This window comes from Corylus avellana, chromosome 11 (genome assembly GCF_965113065.1).
Source record: "Corylus avellana chromosome 11, dhCorAvel1.hap1.2, whole genome shotgun sequence".
NCBI lineage: Eukaryota > Viridiplantae > Streptophyta > Magnoliopsida > Fagales > Betulaceae > Corylus > Corylus avellana.
Genome location: NC_142500.1, coordinates 1,927,953 through 1,952,136, shown reverse-complemented (window position 1 = coordinate 1,952,136; position 24,184 = coordinate 1,927,953). Strand labels below are relative to the sequence as shown.

The window sequence follows — 24,184 nt, the reverse complement described above, 5'->3', positions numbered from 1 at the left end:
TGCAAAAGCTTAAAAATGAAGCTTTTGCCAAAAAGCACTTTTTGACATAAAGCTCTATTTTTCAAACACAATCTCAAACATGCTCTTAGAGTCTGTTTGGAATTGCGTTTGAGAAATAGAGCTTTTAAGTCAAAAAATGCTTTTGGGCAAAAGATTCATTTTTTAAGCTTTTGCCAAAAGTGCGTTTTTGCCATTTTTAGACTCTTTAACCTTTAAAAGTGCTTTTAATTTTTTTTTATCAAATGAGTACTTTTTTCTTGAAACGAACTTTTAAGTGTTAAACACATTTTTAGGTCCTTCAAACGCAATCACAAGCAAGCTCTTAACCTATCAAATAAATTAGAGTAGTGTTATATATTATATTTTTATCTTATAATTATTTTATAATGTTCACGGAGCATCAACTAACAATTTAATTTTTATTTTTTTTTTTTAAATGGATCCAATAATTATTTGAGACTATTACATAACATTGCACAGTGCAAGCCCAGGCTTTGATGTCCTAAAAGATGCAAGAAGGACTTGGACAAAAAAAATGCTACAGAATATTACTATGTCGGTTGAAAATTGATGTGATAGTCTGTACAGGAAGTGTCACATTTTACATCAGTTTCTAATGGATTATAGTAATACTCCAAACATGTTCAGAAAAAAGAAATTTACGATTTTTTTTTTTATTATTATTTTTAAATTCTAATTCTCCCTTTCTTTTTGTGGCAATGTTGTTGTAAAAGTATTTCCGAATACGATTCAACAATATTTTAATCCTAGATTTGGCTTAGGTGTTGTACACATGTACAGTAATTCTTATGACGCTTACTACATCAATTACTAAAATATAAATCACCACACGACACTCCACACAAGACTTCCCACATCTTACAAATCCAATGACGTCGACACTTATTATGTCAGCCATTAAGATGTAAATCGTCAAGTGATACTTATTTTCGTAAAAAGTAAACCAACACATGAATTTGTAAGAAAATTATAGTACTGTTATTAATTTATTGCTAATAATATACCGAACTTTTATTATATATGTAGAGTGACGTATCCACTTTATATCGTGTTGAGCAAAATTTGACAAGAAGATGAGTTTGACAAAGATAAACTGTAAAAAATAATGTGGATAGAGAAGTATTATTACAATTTGATCCACTCAGACCCATCAATGAAGGTAAGTGAAATAAAAGGCTTGGCTTCCTCATTGGTAAGCTCCCTCGACCATGACACCCTCCCTGCAAAGCTTGCTCCTGGTCCTGTGCACTTGTATTGCCCATAAAACACAGTCCTGCACAAACCCAAAAAACCCACCAACATAAATACAAAGCCTGCAGCCTCATACGCATGCTACAATGGCCAAACTGAAACTGCCAAACATGAACCAATCAAGCCACTGCCAGGAGTAGGTGGCTTGTGAAAAGCAAGCTAGCCGAGCTATACACCATGCTGAATTAAAATATGCAGCCGAATTTAGGTGGATATATACGTAGGGGTTTTTTTTATGCATAGTGGGTGCATCACACGTAGATTTTGCAGTAGCAGAGGGGAAAAAGGGCACACTCACACACCCATTTGTGGGTCGGTTCTTAAATTGGAACCGCCCATTTGTGTGCTCACATTGCTGGATATATAGTGGATATGCCCTTCCTGTATATAAAATAAATGGTTTGAGTCTAGTCTAGTGGTCTTGGATGGACATCTAAGTCATTTTGTTACAAAAGTGAGAAAAAGGGGAAATAATTGAGCATCAGGGCTCTAAGATGACAAATAGCTACAGATCATGGAAACCATTTGCTTCAATCTCCCTATGGTTTTCCCTATATCAGAGTGATCAGTAGCAATTAGACATGAGAGAGAGAGAGTTACATTTCACGGTTAGGATCGCCCCAATTATACCAGCCTTTGGGAATGATAATGTTGTCCATATATGTGTAGGCAAAGACGACCCTAGAGAAAGGACCCCATGCCCTCCCAAGGAAGAGAGCTCCTGAGCCCGTGACCTTACAGTTCACGAATGAGAACCCCGTGTCCTCTAAAAGACTGCTCCTCCCTTGTGCTGTTAGGGCCCCCATTGACTGTGCTATTGCATGCACGTGACATCCCTGCAACACAATAATTAATCCATTTCTCCTCCGTATTATTACTTTCAATTAACTTAATACACCCCCACAATTCATTATTTCATTTTTAGGTGTACCTTAATCTTACCTCGAAAAGAGAGAGACCATTGCCAAATATGAAGTCCACAGAACCTTCAATATAACAATCCTTGTAATAGTGCCTACCCACATGATCATAAAGCGTGTCCTGTGCTCCCAAGAATTTACACCCTAAGAATGTTGCTGTATCTGCTGATATTCTGAATGCCACCGCCTGCTTTCCAATTGCCCCTGGTGCTGGAACTGGGGTTGTGTTCTGCATATCACATTCTCTAGCTACCACAATCAGAGAGAGAGAGAGATATAGAGAGATTAGAGAAAGAGATCAGGTGGCTTAATTTATGACCTTAAACGTGATGTTCTTGGCAATGAAATAAGGGGAATTCACAGCAAAAGTTGCAGAGCTGTAGGTTCCCATGGGAAGCCCTTTTACCCCAGGTGTTTGAGCTGTGTCTCCCCATTGAACAATTGTTTTATCTGCCCCTGCTCCTTCAATGGTTACGAACGATTTTAATGGAGGTATACTCACTTTCTCCCTGAAAATTCCCACATTTCCATTCAGACCCAGTTCACCGTTTCACAATTACTAGAATTTATAAGCCAAAAAACAAAATTTCCACACACAAATAATCATATCAAAAGAGACCTACTACTCCAAGATCACTTTTTTATTTTTTATTTTTTATCAAAGGGAAAAGACACCATAACAAACAAAACTGAGAGGCATGTTTCTATACTGAACTGAAGAAAAATATATATAACATAAAACTGAACATAGAAAAAACTCTATACAAATCATGGTTCAGAGGAGTTATGCCATTTTGGCAGAGCCCAAATCAAAAATAAAAGCTAAATAAATAAAGGCACAATAGGAAACACAAAAAGGATTCAAGTAGAATTACACAACATATATGTATATAGGCAGAGGACTCACTTGTAAACCCCTGCATGGACTTTAATGACCACTCTCACAAGGTTGATGAATGGGAGAGAATCAATGGCGTCCTGAATTGACGTGAAATCTCCGGCCGCGGGATTTTTATCCACAACAAGAGTGTAAGAAGGGCTTAGCTTATTCTTGGCATTCTTGAAAACAGAGTGTTTGAGGCTACCAACAAACTTGACCCACTTCATAAATTGCTGCTCTGATAATTGGGTTCGGGCCGTCATATTGGTTGGCAATTGCTTCCCCATTGAATTCCTCGGTCGAATTCCTTTGGTGTGGCATAGTGTTTGGCTTAAGTTAAAGAAAAGAAGAAGAAGAAGAACGTAGAAAATGTGCCTCAGTTTTGACATCTTGAAAGAGAATGGCAATTAAAGAACGAGAGAATGAGAGAACGAGAGAATGAGAGAATGTTATAAAAAGCGGCTTCCTCATTGTTTATATATGTAGATCAGTAGATGTACATATAAGTCAGTACTAGTTTTAGGTAAAAAGTAATGCTGAATTAGAGAATCAATGACAGAAAGTGAGAGGTCACGGGTGCGTCTTCTAACATCCACAGAGAGAGAGAGAGAGAGAGAGAGAGAGATGAGCAAACAAATGTAATCCACAAACATGTCGCACTTTTCTCCTTATAAAAGTTTTTTTGCAGTACCTTTTGTTGTTGTTTTAATGTATTTGTTTGGTGGTGCCCGTGAGTGTTCCTCCCCCTGTTTGTGTGTGAAGATGAATATATTCGTGGCATGCTTCTGTACTACTATTTGACTTAAATATTCTGGAATAAACCTGTTGTTACTCTCTGCCTCTGGCCTGATTATCTAATCTTAAATCATGGCCGTCTAATTATTGGATCCAGATTTTAGTAGGATTATAATCCAAATTTGATCATGGTGAGTGGTTTAATTAGTTTTGTTGGGTTTCTAAATAAGTTATCAGATGGGATTGTTTAGATTAGACCCAATTGCAGGACTAGAAAAAAGCAACACAATCAGGCTAAGTTTCTCACTGAGATTTACCTGTCCAAGGCTAAGATTAATAAATTGGCTTTTAATCAAGCTTTTTGCAGCACAAGCTATTTTTAATGATGATTTTTAAGGATGCCAAATCATACTTTAGAGTCCAGGAACATGTGTTTGAAGGTTCTGGATGCAAACAGATTGCTCAATTGAGTTATAAATTTAGCTAACGGAATTGCAAATCCATGGCTTCTTTAATTGTGTTAGGGTAATTGAGTAGCCTCAAAATAACAAAGGAAAACTTCACTTACCCATTTTTAGAACCGTCATTGATTATATAATGTTGGCTTCAAATTATCAAAAGTTGTGTGTTTGATGTCTCGGTCCCTTTAATTTCCTCTTGCAGTTAGGTTTTTCATTAACTCAAATGGCTAACAAATGAAATGTCTTTTCTATCCCGTAAAATTTATAAAGATTAAAAAAAAAAAAAAAAAAGAATTCTAAAAAACAGAGGGAAAAAAAAAAAAGAAAGACTCACGCCATCCTTGCCAGCTTGGGTCTTATCACTTATGATGACGAAGAAGAACTAATTTCTTTCTGAGATATGTTATACTGCAATAAAAAGATCATTTTTTGCTCATAAAAGTTTTAAATGGTAAGAGGTCATAGGCTCATCAGTGGGTAAGGTCATAGCAACTACGGATAGGACTAATGACCTCTTGCCACCTAAAACTTTTATGAGCAAAAAATAACATTTTTATTGCACTATAGCATTTCTCTTTCTAAAAGTGTCTTCTTCTTCTTCTTTTTTTTTTTGTTGAGAATAAAAGTGTCTTATTTGAAGGCCAAGAGTAGTACAAAGAACTTTGCTTTCCTTAGCCTGCCTTTGGGAATCCCAGATGTATTTTGGTTACTTTTGTTCCTTCCATTAGAAAACTCACATTGCAAAACTTTTGCTAACTTCATGATATTTCAAAAGAAATAAGGGAAGTATCTCCTTAAAAAAAATATTGTTCCACTTTTGGATCATTTACTATTATTATCCCAAATTTATATTAAAAAAATGTAAAAAGGAAAGTATTTAGCAACTAAGTTTCTATATTATTATAAGCGTAATGTTAAATAATCATAACATCAAATCTTTCTTTTCAATATTATGGACCCGTGAATAAGAAAAAAAATGGTAATTAACCCTCTTCCGTGCCAAACCTGAGGAGATGAACCAAATCAGAATTTTGAGTCACGAGCGGCTGGTTACAGCTGGTTATTACTTCCAATGCCTTCTTGATATGATGTTTTGTTATTCTCAGCCCTTCTCAACAGATCTATATTGTCTTTATCTTCAAGAAATTTGCCATTGTTCGACTAAATGGGTCGGTTCCCACGTAATGTTCGAAAGTATTTTCATAGGATCATCCATTTCTCTTCTCCATTCGGATAAAGAGTAGAAAAGATCCTCCCTTATAATATTTTCCTCTTTTCAATTAAAAATAAAAAAATTCTTGCACTTAAAGTCTTAGGCCATTCTCATCCCAAATGTTATTTTGGATAAGGGGTATGGAATCTAGAATCCCCAATGACCGGATTAGGGTTCGTAGAACCATCCCGTGACCAAAAGGGATGGTTTGGACATCCACAAGTTTATTCTTTTTCATTCCTATGTACTGTTACGACATGAGCCATTCATTTTTTTATTTTTTATTTTTTTCCTAAAAAAGGCCCAAATAAGAGTTATTGCACCAACTCCGAGCAAGCAAAAGAAAATGACTTCTGCGTCACGAAGCAGCAAAGGCAAAATTGGCAAGATTGAAGATGGTGAGGCGACGTTGACCCGCTCAGTCGAAACTGGAAACATAATCAAAAGGTCAATTCAAGGAAAGTGGACCAGTGAGTCACAAAGAGCTGCTGGGCAGGCAATTGTTTTTGTTTTGACTGTGAACTCATATGAACAAAATCGAGAGGGACTCCCTCCCTCCTGTATTTCCTTCTTTGTCTCTTTTAGATCTTATCCATTACATTGAATTGTGTCTTCACAAGTATATTATTCATTCAAGGCGTGGCCTGAATGGTATCTTACAACAAAATTCGTCCACTGGTTCAACGCAAGTGACATACATATACGTACAAGTAATTCCAACCCCGGTCTACGACCATTTTTTCTTTCCAAGCTTTTTAGCTTTTACCGGTCACCCTAGATTTGGCTTAGGTTTAAGAAATCGAGAGTGAAATTAAAAGATATTTAAACAAACTTTGTTTCTTGGTTCCAGAAACCAAAGGAAGAATCCCTGAGCTTCTTCCAACAAAAAGAAGAATTTTTTGGGGATGGAAATAATAATCGCAGTGCCGCAGAAATCCCGCAGGTGGCACGAGCGCAGGTGGTTTGTGTCGGATAATTACAGATGATTTCATAACGTTTTGTTTCATTCAGGGGTTGAACTGCAGGCATCCTCTTGCTGATCTGTGCAGCAGTATGGAGAATGGGTTACAAATTTACAATATAGTGGGTAAACAGTAATCACTGGGGAATGCAGACCAAATCAGATCAAAGATTCTCAAAGGAAAGTGATTTTTAACATTAATTTTTCATCTTCCACTCACAACCAGTCATAGCTTTATTTCTTAAATAATAATTTGTCTCCATCACAAATCAATTTGGAAGCTGAACACTATGATGCCGACAAAAAGAGAGAATGCATACGTGCTGCGTTTGACGGAAACAGACAAAACAAAAGTTGCAAAATTTCTTACCTTTGTTATTTAATCTGAATAATCAAAGGTCCAAACAAATTATAGCAGTCACTCTCTCTCTCTCTCTCTCTCTCTCTCTATCTCTATCTGTATCTCTATCGCTCTCTCTCTTTCTCCTGCTAAATGCTAAATTGCTAATTCACATTCCGGAATTCCACCGCCACGGCCAAATCAAAAAAAGTTAAGCCCATGTTGAAAACAGCCACCGCCATCTTCCTAGGCTTAGCCACCTCGTTCACCTTCTTCCTCCTTTCTCCCGCTCCAAAATCTACCTTTCACTCCCTCTACACATCCGCTTCTCTATCCGACAACACCTCAATAGCACACCACCTCTACACCCTCACTCGCCGGCCCCACGTGGCCGGTTCAGAGGCCAACGCCGAGGCTGCAGCCTACGTTTTATCCGTCTTCACTTCCGTCAATATCAAATCCCACATAGCGTCCTATGAGGTGTCTCTAACCTACCCAGCACATCGTTCCCTGTCGCTAACACGTCCACCTCCGGAGCCACCCACCACGTTCAGTCTTCGTCAAGAAATTTACGACGGCGATCCATACGCCGACGTATCAGACCAAGTTCAGCCTACTTTCCATGCATATGCAAAGTCGGGCACCGTCTCTGCGCCCGTGGCTTATGTGAACTATGGGTGCGTAGAAGACTACGTGACGCTGAAGGAAATGGGTGTGAATGTGTCGGGTACTGTTGTATTGGCCAAGTATGGAGAAATATACAGAGGGCACATAGTGAAGAATGCGTACGAGGCAGGCGCTATAGGGGCGTTGGTGTATACAGACAGGAAGGACTACGGCGGCGGGGGAGGGGATACACGGTGGTTCCCAGATGACAAGTGGATGCCACCCAGTGGGGTACAGGTGGGAACAGTTTACAATGGGCTTGGAGACCCTACTACGCCTGGATGGGCGAGCACTGGAGACTGTGAAAGGTTATCAGAAGAGGAAGTAGAGAAAGGCGGGGATGTTCCTCTTATACCTTCATTGCCAATATCTGCGGCAGATGGTGAAACAATCTTGAGATCGATTGGTGGACATGTTGCTAAAGAGGATTGGCAGGGAAGCAAAGATGCACCTACCTACAGGGTCGGACCAGGGCCAGGGATTGTCAATCTCAGTTACACTGTAAGCTCAAACTAACACCAATCTAGCCCTGGTAATAAAAAATAAGACGAAACAAACGTGGACCAAGAGCTGCTAATATATAGTTGCTGAATTATCACTTCGGATGTTGTTTTCAGGGAAAGCAAATCATAGGGACAATTCAGAATGTCATTGGTGTGATTGAAGGAGCAGAAGAGCCTGATCGGTATGTCCAAAATCTTTCATAAAAAGCTATGCAGAGAACTAACGAAAACACACATAAAGTTCAGAACTGACAAAGCTACCTACCTTGTAATGACCAAGTCACAAATGTTACAATCATTTGCAGATTTGTCATACTGGGTAATCATCGGGATGCATGGACTTTTGGAGCCGCTGATCCCAACAGTGGCACCGCAGCATTGCTACAGGTAAAAGTGACTCCAATAGATTGCCTTGTCAAGACTCTACCCAATGAGGAAAATTCACTACACCATGCAGCACCGCCTGATTTTGATACTAACTGTAGATTGCAGAAAGACTGGGGAAGATGCAGAAAGAAGGGTGGAAACCTCGAAGAACAATTGTGTTGTGCAATTGGGATGCGGAGGAATATGGCCTGGTCTCTCTCTTTCTCTCATGCGTACACACACACACACACTCACTCACACACAATTAAATTTAACCTAACCACTATATATATTCAGCTAGGATCAACCGAATGGGTAGAAGAGAACAGAGAAATGCTAGCTTCAAGGGCTGTTGCGTACTTAAATGTTGACTGTGCAGTAGCTGGACCAGGTTTCCATGCCTCTGCAACTCCCCAGCTCGATGAACTGCTCAAACGAGCAACTCAAGAGGTATCTCAAAAGTTGTGATGTTAGGAAAACTAGCAACAGCAAGCATAAGCAATGGTAACAGCTAGAATAACCCAACAGTGAAAGCAGCAATTGCATAACTATACCAAGAGTTGATATTTCTTCATTTCTTATATAATCAGTTTAGGCCATACATATAGCATTAGCATCTGCAGAAACAATTTCCTTGTTGCTGTTATTATCTCACTTATCCCAACTGAATTTGTAATTGGTTTTTGAAGGTTCGAGACCCAGATAACCCATCACAAAGTCTATACGATTCATGGGTCGGTTCTAGCAATTCTCCCCTGGTAAGCAAATTAAATGCAAAAGCCTAATAGCACCAACTTGACTTTATGATCTCAAATTGATGATTTTAAAAAAGAAATAAAACTGCATTGCAGCGACCCTGAATGTAAAAAGTACCATTGACTTCGTTTCCAGCCAACCTGCTAGTGATAATTAATTCCAAGTCTAGCATCATATTACCAAGCACATATGAATAAGACAAAGGAGATGAATTTCTTCAAGTGAACCTTGAAACTTCTACTGTTAAATTATTGATGCTCATTAACTTGTGCTTTCTATATAAAGATTGGGAGGTTGGGAGATGGAGGATCAGATTTTGCAGCTTTTGTACAACATGTAGGGATTCCAGCAACTGCAATGTTTTTTGGAGGAGGTAACAAGCACAAATTTTATTCTTCTCACATCATCCTTTAGTTGGTAAGATGATACATGCATGCATGCACAGACTCAAATTTATACTGCGTGTGCCATTTTTCTGCTAAAGGAAACAACTGCTAGTATACTTCTCAGAATTATTCATCCACAAAAAAAAAAAAAAAACTGTACACTTCTCAGAATTGATATGAAGAACTCGATAATTGAAAAAGTATAAGAAGAGCAAATCTCAAGTATTATTTTTCAGACCATAATCCATATGCACCATAGCAAAAGCACAATTTTTTGAAATATAACATATGTTTCATTCCCTGAATGAGCTTTTGATCCCCCCCCTAAAAGGAAACAACTTATAAATCACAAGCCAAAATTAACCTTGAACCAATACAGCCATTTTCTAATCATATAACTTACCAAACATGAAATAAAGTGTTCTCTATTGTAGTAAGGGACTAAACACCACTACTTTAACAAGCTTCAAAACGTCAAAACATTTTATCCTTTAAGAAAAACTAATGTGCAGGTATACTATGGCAGTGTGATTTTTCGGAATTTTTATGGCTTTCCATTGAATAGTTGTCATCAAATGCAGGGTACCCTGTATACCACTCAATGTACGATGACTTTATCTGGATGCAAAAATTTGGTGATCCGATGTTTCATAGACATGTTGCAGGTGAGCCATAAAATTTTTACCAGGCAGTATCCAACAAACTTTTTTGGATTCCTTCCCACTCAAAAATGTCAACGATATACTACAATAATACTAGGACTTTCCCGTTCATATCTTTCTACTTCAGCTCTCATTGAACCATTTATATCTCTAAAAAGTAACATTTTGCACTGAATCCTGGATCGGCTAATAATAAATCTTAATCTAAGTGCCCAAAACATTTAAATTTTTTCAAATTTATTTTGAAAAACAGTGGCAAGTGTTTGGGGTTTAGTAGCCCTTTGGTTAGCAGACGAGGAGTTTTTGCCTTACAACTATCTCTCCTATGCACGGGAGCTGCAGGTATGTCAATGTTAATAGTTGCAAAAATCATTACATGCAGTCTTGTGGAACACAAATTATTATTATTGAGGTTAGTGCCAAACACAAACATAGTGAATTGAATCCTGGAATAACAGACATACACAAAGGACTTAAAAGTTGAGATCTCAGATAAGAACATAAGCCTAACTCCTTTGTTCAAGTCCATAGAGGAGCTCCAAAAAGCAGCCGCCACAGTGATCAACCAGAGAAAGGTATAAACTTGAGAGTTTCTGTATACTATATTGTAACAAATGACGTTTTACATTTATCAAAAACATGAAGTATGATTCTGTAGGCAATAGAAGAAAGAAAAGGTTGGGCATCAATCTGGAATAAAGACCATTTGAAGGTGAGAGAGCTGAATGACAGGCTAATGATGGCAGAGCGTGCATTTACAGACCAAGATGGACTCTCTCAAAGGTCATGGTATAAGCATTTGGTATGTTTCTCCTAATCAACACATGACTCCTGAATTGAAATTACTATAATTTTCAAAAGATCAAGTAAAAGCAATTTTTCCAGTTATGAAAATTGAATCAATCCCACCCAATTGAAGATATTGCATTATTGTAATTACAGAATGGCACCAGATTTATTATTTTGCTCTTTTCAGATTTATGGGCCCTCAAAGCACAATGACTATGAATCTAAATCATTCCCTGGGATAAATGATGCCATTGAGGAGGCAAAGTATGTGAATACTGCAGAGGCATGGCATTTAGTACAACATGAAGTTTGGCGAGTCTCTCGAGCTGTCAGACATGCCTCACTAATTCTCAATGGTGAACTAACATGAATATGCACAATATCTATTCCCCGTTTTGATGTGGTTCATGAACATCATGTATCGTAACAGAAGTCAAAAGAGGCACATATCCTTGTTTTTTTCTAGATCTGGTCAGACTATCTGTGCCACTATCGCAAGTCCTAATCAAATAATTTGTTGTTAGAATCTTCAAAACGAAAGTGCATGCCAAATGACTTGCATGATCTGAATTTTTATTACAAAAAATTGATCAGTCCTAATCCGTAGCTTCATTAAACTCTATCTAGGACCGAGGCTTTTCTGGATAGAGAAAATGCCCTGGCGCCTAAGGCTGAAACTACGAGATTTCCAAGAGTAAATCTCCAGGAGTCACGTGAGGTCCTAGCTCTCCAGGATCTGGGACTAGGTCGGAGCCATACAAAAACCTCGGTCATGTCGGACACAGAGAGAAAGAGAGAGAGAGAGATAGTCTTGCAAAAATAAACAATGGGGAGAAGAGAAAAATTGGGGATTGGACGGGGTTGGGTAGTTGGATTGTTTGGATAAAAAAATATGAATAAAAATAATATTTAAAAAAAGTATGGAATGAAATAGAAAATCAATTTGTATTGAAAAATGAGCAGGTAAAATAAAGAATATTATTTTTTGATTAGATAAAATACATGTTGATGCTGAAGATCCTCTTATTACTTAATAATTAATATACATACTTTTATATATATATATATATATATATATATAGACACACAAACGAGCTAACGAGTCGAGCTGAGCTTATACGAGCTATGTTCACGAACGTTAATAGAGTCGAGCCGAGTTTATATGAGTATGTCTCACTTAATAATCGAACATAATTTTGTGCCAACGAATGGCTCATAGCTTCATATTAAATGAACTGATTCCAAGTTGAGTTTATCCGACCCATTCCTGAAATTGTTCGTTTCCAGCCTTAGTTGTACATGATCAAAACATCTTAAGATTATTCTAATCATACTCTCAATTAGTACTACCTCCACCTTCTTATGATTGCATTCATTTCAAATTTTATGTACCAATCATTGATTCAGTCCCCTCATCTTAGCCACACCCATTATATAGTTAGCCAAAAAAAGAAAAAAACGAAGAACACACCACAACCACAAGAATTTCACCTAGCTTGCTTAGCATCTTGGCTACTTTCACTTGAAACACTATGAAAACCCTACCAGTTTTATGGAGATTAACCGAGTGTCTCAAAATTCTCAAGGTCCCAGTCCCACAACAGCCACTCTTCCAAAAATATGCATCTTCTAAAATGGGAAACCCCTTTCTTGACTCCGGGCACAAAACAAATCCCAAATCTAATTTCTTCTTTTATAAATTTACAGAACAAAACAACTAATTAAATAAGAGACCAAAACTTGCTTTCTCATTAAACCATGACGTTAAAACACATCTACAAAACGGGTGTTTGATGTATATTTTTCCTGGAAAGAAGGTTCTCAAAATTGTATCTTGCACACTGCATGAATCAACATGCACCATGACATGACAATAAAGAACATCTTGCAAACCTCACTGTTCCTAAATGTTGGAAAGAAAAAAAATAAAATAAAAAAGAAGGTAAGCTCAGCGCTGTAATTTAGATGATTCCGAAAATTCTCGAGATTAATAGGGGAGATACACAAGGACAAGTCAACAGACCAGGACTTATTGTTGCAATTGAATTTTCCATGTAGAAGTAGAGGATACAAATTAATCAGGATGACTATCTTACTAATGTTTATATCGACACAGTTTTTACCTGAAGCATATATATTAAAACATCATAACAGCAATAAAACATATCATCCAAAACATAAACTGCTGACAAATCCTACATGCTGTACAAACGACGGGTAAAATTTGATATCTATGCAAGGGAATCAAAGCTTTTAATCTATAGAATATAATGTACAATATCTACCAGCATTGATACCAAATATGTACAACATACCACTGGGTATGCTTAAGTCACTTCCAAACCTTGATAGCCCCATCTCTACTGCCCGATATTAAGAGTCTCTGGTTCAACTTGACAGAAGCCAGAGATAGAATGGAGTCGCGATGGCAACCAGCAGAATCAGTGGCAGCAGCTGCAAGAACTGCCTTTGCAGTCAACTTAGTAGTTAAAGGTCGTCTTCTTGTCTCCTGTGAGCCAGAATACAAGCACCAAGTTTAGCATCCCACATTCTAATTGCACGAGTTACAGCAAATTAAGAAAAAAATTCAGTTTCTAGATAAAAAAAAGTAAAGGAAATGGTACCCATCCCAAAAAATTAATAATAATAATAATAATAATAAGGAAATGGAAGCAAGAAACACTTTCACAAGCTCCACCTAATCACTGAAAGTTAAATCTTAAAAAACTGATCATAGGTCAACTTACAATTGCCATAAAACAAGCACTGAGGAAGGTCGGAAGATAATAGAATTATAGGGTGGAGGTGCAAATAAAAAGTTTGTCAACTTCTGACAAAGAAGAAAGAAATAAAAGCAAAAGTACAATCTTTTGCCAAAACTCCATGAAGGAAAGTTTAATCTACCAAATTATTTGAATCTCATATTTAGTAAAAGATTGATAGAAACCTAAAACATACCTGCACAACTTGCACACCAAAACTAGATCTTGCTTCATAGAAATCATCATTCCCAACTCCATTCAAGTTTGGCCCACAGATACAATAAGTTTGGTCAGGACTGCAAAATTCAAGAGCGAAAGACAATTAAATCACAGAAATCTCATGAAAACAAGCAAACAAGATTGAAATTTAGTTCAAAACCTGTAATGATTCCATCGACGTATCTTCAAGTCAGTACCACCAGTTAACAAATCACCCCCAGGTAAGGGAAGCAGTGAACGGATACCAAGAAGACGGGAAGGAGGTTCATTCAGTTCATTAACTCTGTACCTTGGATTGACATTTCGTCTCGGATCTGGTTTAGAGTTTGACTTACTCGACGGTCTTGCCAAGGCCCAAGGCCCATCATACATTTCAGCATCAGTATCATAGTTTGCAACTCGCAATACCTAAAATAAAAGTTTAATAATGTGACAACGAATTTAACTAGGTAAAGATTGATAAAAAAAAAAAAGAAAAAACATTAGTACTAGAAGTTCTGAAGTGCTTCATTCTAGCTATAAGCAGTTAAGAACACAAATCCATATAATGAAACATGAATATGCACCCTCCTCACTCCAAGACAAGAGGCACTTCGCAGTTTTGTTAATATACTATCCACTTTGTGATTCCCACTACAATATATCTACAGTAGAACTTCACATAATAATTAAGTAAAGGAGGTGGCACATGCTATGCTCATTCTCTTGACCTCATTAACATTTTTCCCCTTTAGCTTATTCATTAGTTACTCTCACAGTGGTAGAATGGTGTTGCATGTGCAAAAAGAGTGGGGAAACTGTAGTTCACCTTTTACTCCATTACAAGATTACTAGTGCCTTATGGAATTCTATTTTCTTGTCTTTTTGGGTTAAAGTGGGTTATGCTTCGTCAAGCGGTGGATCTCTTTACATGTTGAAGAGGGCAGTTTGGTAACAGTGTGGAAGATGATCTTGCCTTGTTTAATGTGGGTATTAGAAGAGAAATAAATTATCGAAGTTTTGAAGACTGAGTAAACAGTGGTGGAGTTAAAGGCCTTCATTTTCAAAACTCTTTACCAATGAACAGCCTATGATTGTTCATATTTCTAATTTTCTTGATCTTTTTTTTTTTTTTTTGGTTCTGGTTAGGTGTTTTTCTTGCATACTTCCTACATACTTGGGATTGCGCTATTCCACTTTTTAATAAATTCCGATTACTTAATTAAGAAAAAAAGGTTTCTTCAACATGGTGTCAGGAGTAAATTTAATGAGTAGAGGTGGTCTAGTCCAGGGCTGCTGACGAGTTGAAAAATTAGATTCTATTGGAAACAATTTTAGCCAACTACTTGAAACAGTTGAATAAAAGATGGAGAACGTTCTGATAATAAACAATTTCAAGCCAATACAGGTCGCATCCTAAAGAGAGCACAGCATGTTATCAATCAATTTCTGTTGAACTGTAATTCTCTACCAATGCAACTTTGCCTTCTACCAAAAAAATCCTGTCATTATTATATAAAAAATTTATCTTTACTTGAAACTTTACTTTTCGTTTTGGGAGCAGGGAAGAATAGGTTATTCCCTATTGCCCCACCCTTGTATGAGGCCTTGGAGAGAGAGGGGAGGTGGGGAGATTTGTTTTTTGATGACTAGTGTGTTCCTTACAGGTGAATATCGGCACTCCTAACTCATATGATGCCATTACATGTGTTTGTTTTTCAATAAACAATTATTAGAAACAATCTCCATGTACCTGGTGGCAGCTTCCATTTTCTGCATTCCAAAGAGAAACTTCATTGCAACCAGCAGCAACGTAAATAAGGGGTCTTGCAGTAGTAGGCAGAGAGGCATTTGAAGGAGGAATAAAAGGACACATCTTCTCTATCGGGCATGGAAGAGAATAGTGCCATGAATTCACAGGTACAAGGAACCTCAGATCCCAAAGGGTAAGCACGCCTCTTGAAGATCCTGACACAAACCAATTCCCACAAGGACCTGTTACCAAAGAAGACACGTAGCCCTCCTCAGGAGTTGCTTTTAGTGTCCACGAGCTGGAGTTTTTTCTTGTATCCCACAGATGGATTCCGCAATTTTGGGTGCTAAACATTACCATCTGACTGAAACAACTATCAGCAGAGTAGTTTAGAAGGCTGAGTATGGCACCTTCCTTGATATCCTTCTTTTTTACATCAGCAATACCTGAATACTTCTCAACAACATTGCCAAGACCTCTCGAAATGTAATCAACAGAAAATATATGTATCATGCCATCACATGCTCCAACAATAACTTGAGCAGAGCCCCGAAGCATTGCAGCACACAGTGCCCGGCTTCCCTCCAAGTGATAAGTTAGCCTCGACCTAAATGAGATGTCCTTTTCCAACTTTCTCGAATCCCAAACCTTGACAGTGGAATCATCAGATGCACTCACAAAAAAGCTATGATCGGTTGTTACAGCTATGTCATTAACTGCAGCGCAATGCTCCTGAAGGTGTGCAACCAACACCCCACGTGGCCTCCAAACCGAATCTGGAATTGATGATGTCCGTGCAAAAGCTGGCAGTCCAATTAGATCAGTTGAAGTGGAGGCATCTTCCACAGTAATAGAACTGCTTTTCAGCATGCCAGATGATCCAATCTCTTGAGATTTGGTATTGGCATAGGCCATTTGATCATTGTCATTGCCATCAGGCTCATGCACCACTCTATGGAACTGTTTAGAACCATTGCTGATGCTGAATGAGCCTGAAACAAGCTTAGGTGCTGGAACTGAACTTGCCAAGCTAAATGATTTATTTACAGGATCCATCCAAGGTATGGATGATGAACCAATTCCTGGGGAATTTGCTTGTGATGGAGAATCAGACGCGGCAGGAGGAATTCCAACTGCCCGCCTGTCCAAGCTAAAGGAGTACAACGGAATGCCTTCTGATGATTTATCGCACATAAAACTACTCACACCATTAACCTGTGGCGACATAAAGCCTGAGAATTTTAGCTTTTCTGAGCATAGGGGATCACGAATATCAACTGTGCCAGCAGCATTACGCATAAAATTTCCCATACCTCTCAACTTGGCCTCACCATCATCAGATTCACTTAACTCTGGCTGTTGCAATGCCTTGTCTACAGGTGTTTGAGCCTCAGGAGTTTGTTGGTTATCTGGCCAGTTCTTAATTGACCCTCTATTGAGTAAATCCATGCTTTCCCATTGTTTAGAATTTGGTGCTATCTTGTACCATATCTTTCTCTGTCTCGCCAACATATCCGAACTCCTGGCATTTTCTAAGACTTGATAATATTCCTGTCTTGTGGCTGGAGGATTTAAACATGAAAGGAGAGCCTTCTCAGAAGCTAAAGATGCTGGTTGTCTACGGAGGAAAGGCCGTATAAATGGGGCAAGGAAAACATAAGAATCTACTGCACCTAAGCTCTCACTGCTAGCAGCAATGAAAGTGACAGCTGACCTTCGTACCCACTGACTGGGATAACATAACAACGGAAATGCTCGTTCTATCATCTCCAGCAGTATCCTCTTCCGTAAGAAACCCCTTCTACACAAAACAGCCAAGCATTCAAAAGCATTGACAATTACAGCCTCAGTTGCATCACTTAAAGCCTGCTCAATGTAAGGTAAAAGATATTCCTCCACACTTCTTTGTCCCACAAAAAAACATACATACACAATTTGCCCAAAGAACACTGCCCTTAGCTGCTCATCTCGATCGTTAAGAAAAGCAGGTAAGATGGGCAACAGAAAGTCATTACTCTGTCTCTGGCCAAAGAAGCAGCATAGATTGCCAATGTCCCGTAGGAGTGCTCTCCTGATGTTTGGTGTCTGCTTTGGACTCATAACAAGCTCTTGAACGACCTCTGCAATGGACTTCCTCAGCTGTGCTAGTTGTGCATCACTATTTATCCTTTGAAGTCGTTCAGACGTCTCATTGGATGATGCCAATGGCTTCTGTGCTAAAGTCAATTCATCAAGGACCCCCGCCTCACTCATGCTTATTGAGTGAATCAAGAATCCATAAGCAGTTAGTGCCAGCTTAGCAATATTGCTGGCATAACAAATTCTTACACTTTCCTCTGGATCATCAGGAAGCATGGAAAGCATTGGAAAAATATACACTGGAAAAATTTTTGCATCACTGGGAGGAAAATCTCGAACTAAAGGCAGGATGTCACACAAAGTCTCCAAGGCAGCACAACGCACAATTGCTGCTGGATCTGAAAGCATTGCAATAACATATGGAAGCACTCGCTGCAACCGATCTTCGTCATCAATATATAGTGCAGAAGACTTGAGCAAAAGAACAGCCGCCCTCCTCAAATGAGGCAACTTGACATTTCGTATACAGGAGCAAAGAAGAGAAGCGATCAGAACCATACCTTCACATCTCATATTATCTTCAGGTAATGGTAAAAAGGGCATGCCAAATGTATCTGATTGGCTGTCATACTCTGACATCAATGTATTCAAATCATTCATTGTAATCTTTTTCAGAAAGGGATGATCATTTCTCCTAAATGCATTGGAGATAGTTTGAAGTAGATCACCAGGAGATTGTATCCCATAGCTTTTAAGACTTGGGGAAAATGCAGAATCGGGCGCATCTTCAAGCATCGGCTTGGCATCAGGGTAATGATTATTCGGTTTAACATCCCTGAGAAGCGTATTGAGATCACCGATAAGTTCAAACTGATCATGAATTAAGCCTTTCTCTGTCTGCTCTTTCTTTCTCAACGAATCCTTTGTCAAACTGACATTTTGTTTTGCAACCATCTCTTGCGACAGTTCACCACTAGTACTTTTAGAAGGTGTAGCAAGTCCAGTACCTGTATCCTCAGATGACCTATTGTTCATCATTTGCTTAAGTATCTCTTGGAAAACTCTTTGGCACAGTGCAACCTAAATATATTAGTTACAGAACAGCAATGCACTATACGTGAGTTGTAATAAACAAAAGTGGTTGAGATCTTAAAATTGATTGTACATTAAAACGTTTGATTACCCTCACATCCGAATGACGAGGATTCAAGTAGCAGTAGAAATTATGCAGAAATGGTGAGAAATAGCTTGGAAACACAACGGCCGCATATTCTTGCAGGTAGCTTTCAGCAGAAAGTCGTGACTCTGGTTCTAACTGAATCATATGTAGTATCATCTTTCGGACTCCAGAATCAGGGATCTGCACCCAGTTGGCAAGAAATGGCTAATCATTAAGCATGAATGAAAGTCAAAATGAAGAAAGTAAGAGAATCATAGCCATAAATAGTAATCATAGAAACCAGTGAGAAGTTACATGGATCAAGTCTAAGGCAGCATAAGAATGGAGCCAAGGCCAAAAAGTAATGGCTGAGGCTAGATGGACAACTTGATAATATTTCAATTCAAAAAATATGGCTCCAAACTAAAGAGTATGGACTAGAAATGGGAGAGAGAGAGAGAGAGAGAGAGAGTACCTTCTCAAGATGTTGGCTAGGATCATATTGCCCTCTGCGGTAAGCAAGAAGCTGGGAGAGTTCAAATAGTGGCTGACCCTCAAGGAAAAGCTCCGCTATTACACACCTAAAATAGTAATATGATGAGTGCAGCTCAAAAGGGCGAGAGAGAGAGAGAGACGGAAGGGCCTATTTTATTTTTATTTAAAAAATTGAAAAACTATAACATATCATTTACAAAATAGAATGTCAATTTCAATCCATTAGCATGTGAAAATGGCCATCTGAATCCCCCACTCCATGTTGTTGAAGAAATCAACTTCTGAGAAACAGTCTCTCCCCCTTACAAAGAAAAAGTGAATGAAACTTGCAGAAAAAAGAAATATTTTGTTTTAGTTTCAAAAAAGAAATATTTTGTTTTAGTTTATCTTGAGGATAAGAAATTTTTCACACCAGTAATATAGTTAAAACTCTTCTCTTTTTTTTTTTTTTTTGATAAATAATCAAATTATCATTAAAATCGTTAAAACTCTCCAAAGATCGGTCTTTCATTATCAAATGCCACAGATATGCATAATTTTTTCAATGACGTTTTTTTTGACATATCTATCTAAAATAAACGTTTAAATTTCTTATATCAACAATTCTTCTGCTTTCAAAACTGAAAATTCAAAACAGTACTTCCAAGGTAAGATACTGAAGGCAGATAATGCTCACCCTACGGCAAAGATATCCATAGACGGCCTCAAAGTTGCATCTTGTGCAACCTGCATCTCACCTCCATGCTCATAAAATCTCTGAAAATTGAGCAGGATTGAAAACAACCAATTATATGGTCATCTTATTTAAAATTGCTGAGACGAATGCATATGCATATCACTAATAGCGGTTAAAAACTTCACTGGCAGACTTCTATTGTAGGAAATTAAAGAAATGCAAGCCAATAAACAGAAATTAATTGTCCTAACAGGAGTAGATTTTTATCAAAAACCAAGAATGTTGTGCACAGCATAGTCAGGAGAACAATATAAGGAAAATATATATAAGGGTATATGACACTTCCCCACACACACTACCACTAGGGGTGGGCAGATTAACCGTTTACCGCCTACCAACTGCGACCGAATCGAATTAACCACCTACCACCAGAAGTCAATCAGTAATCGGTTAAGGATTTTTATACCGAAATCAGTTTGATTCGGTTAATCAGTATAATTATTTTTTTATCGGTTAACCGATTAACCGATAAGAAATTTTTTTTTGGTAAAACATATATATGGTGGACTCTTATTGTGTTAATTAATGGGCCAATTTTAAAATAAAATTTTTTAAAAAAAAAAATTGTTCAATAAGCTATTTTAGCCCAAAACAATCAATTTTTAGCTCAATTAAAAAATAAAAAATAAAAAATAATAATAATAATAATCTCACGGTTAACCGATTAACTGTTTTAACCGAAATTTTTGGAATGACTTCTTATCGAAATGTTATCGGTTAATTAATCAAATTAACCAATAATTTCAGTTAATTGTCGAAAATAGGTTTACCGGTATCATTATAACCGATACCCACCCCTAACTACCACCCTTATATCACTTACCTCACAAATTTTAACTCAGTGCAACTTGAATCCTATTTAGGAGTTTTAATGTCAGTTTCCCCCTTCCATCCAAATCAACCATTAAGTTAGACCAAAAAAAAACATGTGAAATGACTAAATTACTTTTAACCTGAGAATGAACTCTTTTTTCATATAAAAGGGTAATTTAGTCATTTTATATATTCTTGTCCAACTTAATGGCTGATATTGACAAATGGGGCAAACTAACACTGAAACTCCAAATTAGGGTCTAAGTTGCTTAACAATTATCATATTCAGGTTTTCCTTAACAATTATCAAAAATTTGAAAAAAAAAATTACATCTCCATTATGACATCCCTGGAAATTGTGAACACATTCATCAAGGATTGAAGCATCTGCATGCCTCCAATAAACAAAAAAATAATAATCAATTTAATGGCACTTGCTGATGTTGCCATTTGACTAAATTTAACAAAATTTGTGCACGTGTCTTGGTTTAGGCATATAGTGTTATTAGTTCCACTTCAAAGCAATCAAAATGTAACCAATATTCAAAAAGCTGAGACCACGCATTGCACCCTGATCTCGCAATTGAACCTGATCTAATACAAAAACAAAATGGGACCTACAAAGTTATATTACACCGTCTTTACTTTTGGATTTATTTTTCTTTCGGTCCTTATTTTTGGAAGCTTACATTAGATAGAAATAGTTTCTTATTTAAGTTGCTATAATTTTATTGTTTTAAGAAATGATATAAGGATCCTAATATCTTGAAATATCAGTTGGCATTTTAGATGAATTTTTTTGTTCTAGAAATTTATTAAGCCTATAAATAAGACTTTATTGTGGGAAAACGAGAAAATAACTCAAAATAAATGATAATTGGTATGAATTCATAAAAAAGTTTTTCTCTCTTTCTCAACCTACTATTCTACCCTGATTGTTTCTCTCTCCATATCTCTCATTATTTCTTCTTTCATTTTCTCTTTAATTTTCTTTCCTCTTTCTTCCTTCAAAGAAGGCTTGCAGCTTCAAGTAAAATCATCTACTCTTATCAAGCAACTGAAAAAAAAAAAAAAAAAAAAAACACATAACAATCAAGGATGCAAACCCACAGTAGACGCCACTGACACAAATGATGGCTCACCCAAAGTGACTGGACATGAATCATAACTTTTAAGAAAATAATCATCATATAGAATTTTGATCAAAGAAACTAAAAGACATGAAATAAGTATAAAAACAAAAAAACTAAGAACCTACCTCAGGTGCAAGATAACAGAGTCTTCTTCCTCCAGTGTCAAAGAAGAAGGAGAAATCCGAAGGGTCATCATAGGGAATGTAAGTGGGTTTGAAGGATGCAAAGTCGGCAAGGTAAAGCCAATTCCAAGATGTGACCAGCACATTCTCACACTTAATATCACCTGGAAAGATGCAAGAGTTAACAGAAAGAAAACCAACATAAGATCACGAAAACAACATCATGGCACAAGTGGATTCCTTGAACTATTATAACTCACCATGGCAAACTCCTTTCTCGTGGCTCTGTTTCACGGCAAGAAGTAACTGCACATCCACCAGAAAATAAAAATGCTGAGAGTAACCGTTCCCATCAAACACTTACAATTCAGGGTTTTAGAATGAGAGAAAGAGAAACCTGAAAAGCCAACCACTTCTTCTCGACAGGGCTGAGGAAAGGCCGAGTACTCAACCGATCGTGAAGATTGTTAAAGAAGTATTGCCTCAAAAGATAAGCTGCTTTATCTGTTTCTTGCCAGAACTGCAAGAGAACACTACCACCATATCAGCATTTCAAAACAATAACGCTCTACTCAACACAAACCTAAGAAAATAAAACCCCTAAATCATTTTTCATAATTCAACCTCCAAAACATAAACGCCCTTGAAATCACAACTAGTACTGTTATCTAATTCAACTGCATTAAGTTCCGGACCTCTCTTTTCGTCAAATTCAGCACAACACAAGGCACGGTAATAACAATCTTTATCCTCCTCTCTTCCCCAACTTTCTCGGTAACAAATTCAGCTAAATTATAATAATCCGCGTAGGTGTATTAGAATTCAAAACCCAAGTTCCATTACAATTTTATTGGAAACCAAACAGAAACTTCGAACTTGAACATTTATAGTACCTAATTCAGCTCAATTAAAATAAGCCACATAGGTGTATTAGAATTCAAAACCAAAGTTCCATTAATATTTTCTCGCATTTATTCGGCAGCCCAACGCATGGTTAAAATCCCCAAAAAAATGATAAGAATTGGACCTGGAAGGGCCAAACGTGGGGGTTGTCGAGGGAGCGGAAGATCTCTTTGATCTGGAAGAGACGGCGCTCGTACTCCCTGAGATCGATGGAGTCGCCGCGCTTGAAATAGACCTTTACGAGGACGAGGCCCTCGTCGTGCTTGCAGAGAATCGACTTCAAGAACCGGCCTCGGCCGAGGACCTCCTTCAGGACCAGGTTGTACGACGACGGCAGGTCGTGGAGGTAGTACTCGGAGGCCGAGACTTGGGTCGTGCGAGCGATCTTGTTGCCCATTCCGTGCCTCAGTTTAGCTCCGTTTTTTTCATTCCTCTGCGTTTGCGTTCCGAGCAACCACTGTCTCGTCAGAAGGTGGCGTGGATGGTTTTCGCTTGCCTTCAGCGTCGCACTGGTGGATTGACTGGATTCCCAAACTTTTTTATTTGGGTTTGCTCACGTGGCAGTCGTGGCTTGTGGGGATGGGTTTTCCAAGTTAACGGACAGTACTTGGTTGTTTTTTTTCAAGCGATATAAAACTTCATTGAAATTAAGTTAAGGGTTAATTACTTTTTTTTTAGTTACGTTTTTTTTTAAAAAAAGATTTTGTTATGGAAGTAACATAGGGATAAAATAGACATTATATTATAGTAGATTTATATTTAAAATGAATTAGATTTCATTTAGATTAGTTTTGTTATCAGTATTTTTATATTAGAGATAGACATGTGTCTATTTGTATTTCAATTATCTAGTTATTTATTTTAGAGTCAGGATTGCATTAGTTATCTTTCTAGGTTTATCTCCAATGTAGGAGTTTTACTCCAGGTCTAAGTCCTTTATTCTTCCTATTTAAAGGATGATATTTTAATAAAAATGGGATAAGAAAATTAATTCAAAACTTTGAGTTTGAAAAGGGTTTTTTAGGTTTTCTCAAAATTTAAAAGGTTTAGGTTCCCTTTGAATCTAAGGTCTAGGTTCCCTCATAACCTAAAATACATCTCTGTTACGTATTCACGTAACA

The 24,184-nt window shown here is 37.5% G+C and overlaps 3 protein-coding genes across 5 annotated transcripts; 1 reads left to right on the top strand and 2 right to left on the bottom strand.

Moving 5' to 3' along the window:
• Nucleotides 1–1,030: 1,030 nt before the first annotated feature.
• LOC132166180 (Pectin lyase-like superfamily protein) lies at nucleotides 1,031–3,529 on the bottom strand. Its single transcript, XM_059576957.2, has 5 exons — nucleotides 3,100–3,529; nucleotides 2,512–2,701; nucleotides 2,215–2,421; nucleotides 1,873–2,108; nucleotides 1,031–1,294 (listed from the first exon to the last, which is right to left on the bottom strand). Exons 1-5 carry the CDS (start codon nucleotides 3,459–3,461, stop codon nucleotides 1,147–1,149), a joined length of 1,143 nt encoding a protein of 380 aa, XP_059432940.1. The 5' UTR covers nucleotides 3,462–3,529; the 3' UTR covers nucleotides 1,031–1,146.
• Nucleotides 3,530–6,872: 3,343 nt separating this feature from the next.
• LOC132166531 (Peptidase M28 family protein) lies at nucleotides 6,873–11,375 on the top strand. 2 transcript variants are annotated; one of them, XM_059577359.2, is made up of 12 exons: nucleotides 6,873–7,949; nucleotides 8,066–8,133; nucleotides 8,257–8,338; nucleotides 8,437–8,529; nucleotides 8,615–8,767; nucleotides 9,007–9,075; nucleotides 9,359–9,446; nucleotides 10,041–10,124; nucleotides 10,375–10,463; nucleotides 10,580–10,696; nucleotides 10,780–10,923; nucleotides 11,098–11,375. In XM_059577359.2, the coding sequence occupies exons 1-12, from the start codon at nucleotides 7,002–7,004 to the stop codon at nucleotides 11,278–11,280; spliced, it is 2,118 nt and encodes a 705-aa protein (XP_059433342.2). In that variant the 5' UTR covers nucleotides 6,873–7,001; the 3' UTR covers nucleotides 11,281–11,375. The 2 variants fall into 2 exon arrangements, with proteins under 2 accessions (XP_059433342.2, XP_059433343.2); XM_059577360.2 differs by lacking the exons at nucleotides 8,437–8,529; nucleotides 8,615–8,767.
• Nucleotides 11,376–12,876: 1,501 nt separating this feature from the next.
• On the bottom strand, nucleotides 12,877–23,600 carry LOC148582977 (serine/threonine-protein kinase VPS15-like). 2 transcript variants are annotated; one of them, XM_088511856.1, is made up of 11 exons: nucleotides 23,188–23,600; nucleotides 22,558–22,680; nucleotides 22,421–22,466; nucleotides 22,164–22,324; nucleotides 20,033–20,112; nucleotides 19,337–19,442; nucleotides 18,886–19,062; nucleotides 15,624–18,782; nucleotides 14,052–14,299; nucleotides 13,869–13,968; nucleotides 12,877–13,419 (listed from the first exon to the last, which is right to left on the bottom strand). In XM_088511856.1, exons 1-11 carry the CDS (start codon nucleotides 23,458–23,460, stop codon nucleotides 13,243–13,245), a joined length of 4,650 nt encoding a protein of 1,549 aa, XP_088367982.1. In that variant the 5' UTR covers nucleotides 23,461–23,600; the 3' UTR covers nucleotides 12,877–13,242. The 2 variants fall into 2 exon arrangements, with proteins under 2 accessions (XP_088367982.1, XP_088367983.1); XM_088511857.1 differs by having other exon boundaries at nucleotides 18,892–19,062.
• Nucleotides 23,601–24,184: the final 584 nt, after the last annotated feature.